Below are 9,333 nucleotides of genomic sequence, written 5' to 3'. Positions count from 1 at the left end.
GGGAGAGGCTCTGAGAGGCGAGGCCGGGTGCGGCGGCGAGGGCGTCCCAACGGGCGCGGGACGGGACGGGGCAACGCGGGCGCCTGGAGCAGCGGCCCGGAGTCGGGGCGCCTTGCCCCGGGCCCCCCAGCATGAAGACCCCGGCGGACACAGGTGGGGGCGGGGGCAGCACGTGTGGGGGAGACTTGTTGCCCCGGGAAACCGGGAGGAAAAACTTTGGGTGGGGGCTGAAGGGGTTCAGGGGAGCCCGATTGATCCCCAGTTCTGGGGGGACCCCCAAGCACTCGAAACCTGTTGCTTCTCGCGGCGCAAGCTGAGGTGCTGCCTGGGAGCCCCAATTCCGTGGATCCTCTTGGAATGGTGTGGGTGCTGCGGGTGCTGGTCTTTTCCTGCTCGGACCCGGCAACCTGGGCTCTCCAGGGATCTCTGGGGTGGCAGAGTCCCTCCCAGTCGTTCTGTCACGTTGCACTCCGGGGGCCGGGACGTGTGCGGGGCGAGGGGGGAGGGTTCGATACAGGGGCCCGCTATGCTCGGTTCTGCGCTACGCGGTCCGGCCGGTGACCTTCACGGCGGCGCGTGCCCCGCACCGGGTGAGCGGGTTACGGGATGGCCCAGAGCAGAGCGTAAGTGGGGAGCACGGGACTCGGGGTCCGAGCTGCACCGCCCCTCCCCCGTCCGTCTCCTCGCTCCCCCGCCCGCACTGAGTCGCAAAGTTCCAAAGCGCAGCCCGAACGTTCGAAAAAGGAACTTTTTGTTTCCGACCTTAGAACGCGCGGCTTTAAGGTGGCTCAGGGGAGACTTGGGTACCCTCCTCCGGCGCGGGCGGAGGCCGGGAGTTGGAGGGTGGGAAAGATGGGGGGGGGGAATGCAGAGGCTCCCTCATCGTCCTTCCCCCTCCCCGATCCTGCGCCTCTCTTTCAGCGGGCCGTCTTTTCCCTCCTCCCCTCTCTTCCCCGCCAAGTTGCTCCTCCTTAAGGGGCCAGGGTTCCCCTCCCCCCCCGATCGCCGGGCGGGGGGCAGCAGGATTAACCCCCCTCCCACTCGGACTTTTCCCCCTTCCCCTCCCCCGCCGCCCCCGGGCTTGCACAGGCTGGACTTTGCGCGGGGGGAGGGGGCCTCGCCGCCCCCTGCCCGTCTGCCCCGTCGGAATCCGGCCCGGGGCGGGGACGAGGGAGGGGGGGGGGAAAGGGGGCCGGGCGCCGCTGTTCAAACTTGTTTCCTTCCCCCGGCGGCGGCCACGGCTTGGGCTCCTATGTGCGGGTGTGTGCCCCGACCGGCCCACCCACCCCACCTCCTTGCTTGGCGGGTGGGGGCGGCTCTTAAAGGGCTCGGAGTGGGGCTCCGGCGCCAGGGGATTGGGGCCGAGGAGGGGGGCGGGGGTGGGGCAGGGGTGCGCAGTGCCGTAGGGTCAGTCACGTGCGTCCCACTTACTCCCCGACTCCCACAGGCTCCCGGGCTGCCGGGCCCTGGGGGCAGCAGGAACCTCGCCTCGCCCGGGGAGGGGACCGAAGCTCCCAGACAACCCCGCCTTGTCTTCCCTCTGTGCTACGGGCCTTGGCTTGACGGGACCTGTAGGGCCACTGCAACCCTGCCTGGGGTCCCGGTCGCGTGTAGGTTCTCTGGGGAAAGCGAGAGACCGGAACGGCCTCCGGGTCGGTCTGTCTCTTCTACTGCGGGCCACTACGCGCCCCTCCGTCTGATCATCCTCCATCCCGGCGCTTCTGTACTCCGCCGTGGCTGTTTCCCACTTCCTGTTTTCTTCCCGGCTCTGGCGCCATCGAGGTCTGCCTGGAGTGGGGGAGGTGTTGAGGCCCCCCAGGAGGCAGACGTATTTTCATCCCCTCCCCACATCTGACCCCTATAATTCCCTAAAAAAAAGTTTAGGTAGTCATGTTAAGTTGGGGGTTGTTTCCCAGAACTTATGCCCCCACCCAGGCTTGCACAGTCTGGGATATCCAGGTGTGCCTTCTGGGACCCAGCCATCCCAGCCCTTCCTGTCTGCAGCCACTCTACACCCTGTGTTTCTGGAGCCCTTCCCTCAGCCCCAGCCGCCTTCTCCCAGCCTCACTGGACCCACATGCCAGAGAGGTCCTATACCCTCAAGCTTTCTTGCTGCAGAGCTGGTGTTTCCGTGATTTAAGCACGTGGACCCGTATACAACACACACATGGTCTCCTTGCCCGTGCCTGGCTCCTGGCTCCAAGGCCTGGGGAACAGAGCCCCATTGAGACACCCTGACGTCACCCCCAGTCCGTCCCCTCCCCAAAGCTGGGAACAGTCCCTCGTGTATGCTGTGTCCTGATGAGGAAAGCCGGTACTAGGGTGGTGCTGGGGTGGGGTGAGGAGGGGTCTCTGCCAGAAGTGGCAGCCAGGGTCCAGGCCTGGGGGTGATGTTTTTTAGGGAAGGGGGTTAACAAGGGGGCCTGGGACAGCTCCCAGAATGTGGGCTTGAGGCCTTTCCAGAGCCCCCCACCTCCTTTCCGAGTTCCCTTTGTGTTGCATGCAGTCTCTCTCCCTCTCTTCTGCAAAGTTTATTTTTAGCCTCCTGCTCCCCCGCTCCCAGGACTGTCGCTGCACACACGTTGCCTGGTTACCGGGACACGGAGGCTGGGGCTGGTGGGCTGGGAAGGGTGGCTTTAATTTTGGGGGGGAGGGTGGAAGTCAGTACACCCCTCCACCTCCAGACTGATGTCTTAGGGGCTTCGCCTCCCCTCCGCCCCCCCTCCCCCCGGACTGGGAACTAGATTGGAACTGAGGTGGGAGTAGCATGGAGCTTTGTGCCCTGATGGGAACCAGGAGAATTTTGGAGGTGGTTTTAGGGTATATGGAGGGGGGACTTGATGACTTGGGATACCCTGGACCTTGGTTCTCTATAGCAGAATAGAGATGATGGGGTGAACTCCCGGATTCCCAAGAGAAGGATGGGGCTGTGAGCGCATGGGTCCTTAGGGGTTGTCAGGGACTGTCCTTGCTAAACTGAATAGGGCTGCTGGTGCAGGACTCTGGGCACAAAGTCCCAAACAGCTGGAAATCATGTTCCTGGAACCTGGCAGTGACTGGCTGGTTTGAGGCAGGGATTTCTGAATGGGGCATGTGGACTAAGGGGAGTGCTGAACTGGCCATCCCTTTCTACCCAGGGTTCCGAAGTCTGTGTAGGGGAACGTTGTGTAATGTATTTGGAAAAGGTGGTCCCTGCTGGACTGGAGCTCCTGATTCCTGTGTTGTCCCAAGGAGAAGGAGCCTCTTTTGGATTTCACTCTGGGGTTGAGGCTATAGGGAGGCTCAGTCTTGCAGAGGCCTGGTTGGTTTCTGCTTGAGCTGGGCCCAAAGGGGGGGGGGTACTGACTCACACCAGTTTGGCTAGGGCTTGGGACCCCACCCATTTTTTTGCCATGTACCTTGGTCTTCTATAATGGCGCTAGGGCCCCTGATCTGCCTCCCCCCTTCCTTGCCTTCCTCTCCTTTCCCTCCTCCCACCCCTCCATTACCGGCTGCCTGGTGCTGAATTATTGATGGTCCCTGATTACCCGGGGGTTTGGGAAATGACAACAGCCGCAGCCCCCCCACCCCAGGCTGCCCACCCCCTCTAGGGACCAAGTCAGCCCACCACCAACCTCTACCCAAGGTTAATGCTGGGGGCGGGCCAGCAGGTGGGAGTAAACTGAGGATGGAAAGGAGAGGGTGGAAGGAGGAGGAAGGTGACAGTTCTGGGCCAGCTTGGGCTCTGTCTGGACCAGGTCCCCTCCATCCAGGTCCTAAGGGTGGACTGGGGGAGGGCATTGTGGCTCAGAGGGTCCAGTGCTGTGGGGGGTGGGGGGGCTCTTTCTCAGACAGTCTGGGTTTCACTCTCAAGGGAAGACAGAAGCCTCTGTGTGTGCAAGCGCTGACCTCATCGTCAACCAGCCACCCCACCCGGCCTGGTCCTTTTAAGAAAAAAAAAATTCCTCTCTAGTCCTTGGTGGGAGTAAGAGCTTCTATGTGTCTAAGAGGAAAGATCATATATGTTTCTAAGGAGAGTATCGCAAAAGCTGGGGGGGGGGCACTATTTATTGGCTTTGAATAGAAGTAGGGGTACATAGAAAGGGCTGTACCCCCATCCTACTGGCCATGTGTGCCCTTTCCTCCCCCTCCCCCACTGGCAGCCCTGCCCGCCATCCTGGCTTGGTGCCTGGCCCCCTGGCACTGGCCCCGGGACCCGCCGCCGTTGGTTTCCTGTTTCTCCCGGTGTCGCTGGAGCAGGCTCCTGCTCCCCCTCCTCCTAGCGCCTGTCTGACCCCCTCACAGATACACATACTGTCACCTTCTGATGGAAGTCTTCATTCGGTGAGGGGAGGGGGCCGAAGGGCTGGGCAGGAGGTGGACTCTAGGGTGTGACCCAGAGCCCCTGACTTGGCATCTTGACCCCAGGCCACTCCCTATCTCCTGTCCCTAGGGTTTGCCTTCCCAGACTGGGCCTACAAACCGGAGTCATCCCCTGGTTCAAGGCAGATCCAGCTGTGGCACTTTATTCTGGAGCTGCTACGGAAGGAGGAGTACCAGGGCGTCATCGCCTGGCAGGGGGACTACGGGGAATTTGTCATCAAGGACCCTGATGAGGTGGCCCGCCTCTGGGGTGTCCGCAAGTGCAAGCCCCAGATGAACTATGACAAGCTGAGCCGGGCCCTGCGGTGAGAAGGGGCTGTGGGTCCTGCAGGACATGAAGTTGGTCCCCATGGTTGGAAACCCCTGGTGCATGAGGACAGGTTTGGGTTGGATATCTAGCTCTATCAGATCCTCTAGCTGTGTGAACTTGGGCCTTGGGCAAGTCCTGGCCTTTTATGAGCTCGTAGGTCACAGAGGATATCCCAGGTAGAGAATGCTGTCACCATTGGAGCTTGTGGTGTGGTCACCTCTCTCTGGCTACTTGGTTTCTCTTTTGTGGCCTTAGGCGATTGGGTACCCTTTATGAGTGGCACACAGCCACATGTCATGTTGCTTGAGTCCTCTGGAGTGTTCTCCTGATGGCCCCGTGGTGTTTTGTGCCCACAGCTATTACTATAACAAACGCATTCTGCACAAGACCAAGGGCAAGCGGTTCACCTACAAGTTCAACTTCAACAAGCTGGTGCTGGTTAATTACCCTTTCATCGACGTGGGGCTGGCCGGTGAGTGTGCCGGGGATGCATGGACTGGAATGAAGAGGTGGGTCTGCCTGTGTCCAGCATGGACCAGAGATCTTGATGCCAACTCTCCCTTCTCTTGTCAGGGGGTGCAGTGCCCCAAAGTGCTCCTCCAGTGCCATCGGGTGGCAGCCATTTCCGCTTCCCCCCTTCAACGCCTTCCGAGGTGCTGTCCCCCACGGAGGATCCCCGATCTCCACCGGCCTGCTCTTCATCTTCCTCCTCTCTCTTCTCTGCTGTGGTAGCCCGACGTTTGGGCCGGGGCTCAGTCAGTGACTGTAGTGATGGCACGTCAGAGTTGGAGGAGCCTCTGGGAGAGGACCCCCGGGCACGACCACCTGGCCCTCCAGAGCTGGGTGCCTTCCGAGGGCCCCCCCTGGCCCGCCTCCCGCATGACCCTGGTGTCTTCCGTGTCTACCCCCGGCCCCGGGGTGGTCCTGAACCCCTAAGCCCCTTCCCTGTGTCACCCTTGGCTGGGCCTGGCTCCCTTCTGCCCCCTCAGCTCTCCCCGGCTCTGCCTATGACTCCCACCCACCTGGCCTACACACCCTCGCCCACGTTGAGTCCTATGTACCCCGGTGGTGGTGGGGGTCCTAGTGGCTCAGGGGGAGGCTCCCACTTCTCCTTCAGCCCCGAGGACATGAAACGGTACCTGCAGGCCCACACCCAAAGCGTCTACAACTACCACCTCAGTCCCCGCGCCTTCCTGCACTACCCTGGGCTGGTGGTGCCCCAGCCACAGCGCCCTGACAAGTGCCCGCTGCCGCCCATGGCACCTGAGACCCCACCGGTCCCCTCCTCAGCCTCGTCTTCCTCTTCCTCCTCTTCATCCCCGTTCAAGTTTAAGCTGCAGCCACCTCCGCTAGGACGCCGGCAGCGGGCAGCTGGAGAGAAGGCTCCAGGAGGCACCGACAAGAGTGGCGGTAGCAGTGGCTCAGGTGGGCTGGCTGAGGGGGCAGGCGCATTGGCCCCCCCGCCGCCACCACCCCAGATCAAGGTGGAGCCCATCTCAGAAGGCGAGTCCGAGGAGGTGGAGGTGACTGACATCAGTGACGAGGATGAGGAAGATGGGGAGGTGTTCAAGACTCCCCGTGCCCCACCTGCTCCCCCAAAGCCAGAGCCCGGAGAGGCTCCTGGGGCAGCCCAGTGCATGCCCCTTAAACTGCGCTTCAAGCGGCGCTGGAGTGAAGACTGTCGCCTGGAGGGGGGCGGGGCCCTGTCTGGGGGCCCTGAGGATGAGGGTGAGGACAAGAAGGTGCGTGGGGACACGGGCCCTGGGGAGGCCGGGGGGCCACTCACCCCACGACGGGTGAGCTCTGATCTCCAGCACGCCACAGCCCAGCTCTCTCTGGAGCATCGAGATTCCTGAGAGCCGTGGGCAAGGGCCCCCGTGTGCCCCCTCAACACCCTGAGCTTTTGCTGCCTTAACCCCCACAAAGCCCTGGAGGTGAGGGCAGCTCTCTTAGTCTCTTCCCTGCCTCCTCCCTTTCTCCTCCCCACATTTTGTATAAAACTTTTTTTTTTAAATGGTAGGGTGGGTGGGTACCCAGGACTGGGGGCTAATCTCCTCATCTCTGGGTTTCTAAGTTCCGCAAAGTGGTGGGGGGGGGGCGGGAGGGGAGTGTTAGGGGGGCACCTCCATTCTGGGGATTTCTATTTCAACAGAGGCTTTGGCCTTTTAACACCCAGGAACTTTTTTGTATTACAAAAAAAAAGGAAGTAAAGCCTTGACCCCCTCCCTGTTCTCTGCCACTTACCTCGTCCTACCCCTTCTCTTCCGAGCCCCCTCCTCCCAGCCCTAACCCTGCCTTCCTTGCCCCTGTAGGGGCTGTGAGTGCCTGGGTTTCTTAGACCCCACAAGGTTGCAGTAGGGGCTGGAGGGACAATTTTATAAACCAAAAATTCTGTGGGGGTGGTGGGGTGGGAGGCAGAGGAAGGTGAGGGGGGCTGCAAATCTATGGGCCACAAATCTCTACAAGTGCCTGTTCCCCACTCCACCCCAGTACTGGTCCAGTCCCTCACACCCACCCCCAGCTGGTCCTAGGTCTGACCCATGGGCAGGTGGGTCAGGGGACAGGAAGGGGGGTCCCTTGAAACCAAACTGGAAGCCCCTCTCTGCCTCCCAGGGGTGGCCTGGAGGGCTGTGGTCAAGCCTTATTCTGTATTGGGAATGGAGGGTGGGGTGGGACTTAAGGGGGCTGCTGGAGAATGTATTCAAAACAATAAAACTTTGGACCTTTGCCTGTGGTAATCTGTCCTAGGTACTGGGTGCAGCCAGCCACAGCATCACCACAGACCTCCCTTAGTTCCGGGCAGGTCCAGACACACCTGCTTCCATCTGTGGCCCAAAGGCCTGACTCCGTCTGAACAGGTCATCTGCCTGGGGAGCTCTGACCGCCTTTCAGGTGTCACACGCCTCAGAGTAGATTAAGGGCTCTGGCTTTCTCTAGTCTTGTATTTCCTTGACCGGTTTCCTATCTTCAATCTGCCTCTTGACCCTTAACAGGGATGAGCCTGTTGTCCCTGGTTCTCCTATGACCTGAATTGCTTTTCCCCTCCAGCTCTTGACTGCTGAGCCACACTCCCATCAGGTCCCTGGTGGAGGGTCCTGTGCTTTGAACTGCCTCTAGCACCCAGCTTCTCTCGAAATGTGCGAGGAAGAGGGTTTAGTGGTCCACGCCTGTAATTCCAGCACTTGATGAGGTGGGAAGTTCTAGTTTAAGGCTTGCCTGGACCGTATAAAAAGGGGAGTGTCCTGTTATCATTGTGCTTGGGGTCCTTTGATGAGGCTTGCAGTGCCTTGGGCTGGAGTGGGTGGTTGAATGCTTCTGCTCTTCCAGAAAACCTCAGTTCTGTTCGGAGCACCCATGTAGGGTGACTCATTACAATCCCTAACTCCAGCTCCAGGGAATTTGTTGCCCTCTTCTGGCTTCTGATACCCATATAGAATTGGCATACATTCACACAGATTTACACATTAAAATTTTGGAAGAAATGTATATATGTTTTTGGGCTATACACATATTCGTGTATCGTGCTGTGCCGCAGGAGGAGAGGGTGTCAGATATTCTGGAAGTAGTTAGAGATGGCTAGGAACTTCCACGTGACTCCTGGTAACTGACCCTCGGTCATCTGCAGGAGCAGCAAGTGCTCGTAACCATCAAGCTGTCTCCAGCCTCAATAAAATTAAATCTTAAACCCTCAAAAATAATTGGTAGTCTTTGTCCCACCGGGGTGATCTCCCCAACCAGCAGGTTTTGTGAGGGATTTATTCCGTTAAGAATAGCTAGCTGATCTTGACTGACATCCTGTGTTTCATGTATTTAAGCATTCAACATTGAAGGGCTTCGTTAAACTTCCAGAGACATAGAGCTGAGCTATTCAGGAAAATAGCTCCAAATCCCATGGTCTTGCAACAACTGGACTTTTCCAATGGAAAGCCAAGGTGGCTGAGTCCAGATCAAGGTGTCCAGGGTTATGATTTGCTTAATGATGAGCTCCTAGAGCTGGAAAAACCGAGTCCTGGAGGAACAATTAACAGAAGAATTCAGGTTGCGATTGCTGGTGGATGCAGACTCCACCTGGACAGTGCAGGTGTGTTGCCTGAGGCCCAGAAAGGGGAAGGGGTTCCCCCAAGGCCACACACTACTTGTTGAGAGATAAGAGTGGGAATTGGAACTCAGGGCCTGTTGGACTGGATTTGCTATAAAACACCACCCTGTGCAGCCCTGCGGGGAAACGAATGAACGTTGAACTGGCAACTGCTATCTACCCCCTGCACTTAGACCTGACTTGTGCCAGCCCCTGGGTGGGTGGTCCCAGATGATGCATCAGTTGGCAGGGAGGAGAGGATCCAGGACTGAGATACTTGCAGAAAACAGGCTCCTGTGGCAGCCTGTGGGCAACTGCTCCCTCTCCTGGGTGATGTAAGCCATTCCCTGGGGGTGGGAACCACTGGGTTATTTCTGGAAGTTGGGATGAGACGTCTCTCCTGGCAACGTAGATGAAGCTGAGTTGCTAGTGGGGTGATAGAGGAAGGCGGATGTTGTCACTGCAAGAAATAAGCAGGACTGGCTAGTAGCTGCAGCAGAACCCTTCAGAGTGCCTCTAATCATGTGACCCATAAGTGTTCAGCTTCAGAAACCCTTCAGAGGTCAGATCATGGTCTAATCAA

General features: G+C 59.0%; 1 protein-coding gene across 3 annotated transcripts; it reads left to right on the top strand.

The window, feature by feature from the left end:
* On the top strand, positions 1-7,399 carry Erf (ETS2 repressor factor). Of its 3 annotated transcripts, none has more exons than XM_038340384.1 (4): positions 1-153; positions 4,433-4,667; positions 5,029-5,144; positions 5,246-7,399. In XM_038340384.1, exons 1-4 carry the CDS (start codon positions 132-134, stop codon positions 6,526-6,528), a joined length of 1,656 nt encoding a protein of 551 aa, XP_038196312.1. In that variant the 5' UTR covers positions 1-131; the 3' UTR covers positions 6,529-7,399. The 3 variants fall into 3 exon arrangements, with proteins under 3 accessions (XP_038196312.1, XP_038196311.1, XP_038196313.1); XM_038340383.1 differs by lacking the exon at positions 1-153 and adding an exon at positions 186-623; XM_038340385.1 differs by lacking the exon at positions 1-153 and adding an exon at positions 1,397-4,323.
* Positions 7,400-9,333: the final 1,934 nt, after the last annotated feature.

The sequence above is a fragment of the Arvicola amphibius genome, chromosome 8 (assembly GCF_903992535.2).
Source record: "Arvicola amphibius chromosome 8, mArvAmp1.2, whole genome shotgun sequence".
In the NCBI taxonomy this organism is placed as follows: domain Eukaryota; kingdom Metazoa; phylum Chordata; class Mammalia; order Rodentia; family Cricetidae; genus Arvicola; species Arvicola amphibius.
This window is presented reverse-complemented; position numbering and strand designations above follow the sequence as displayed.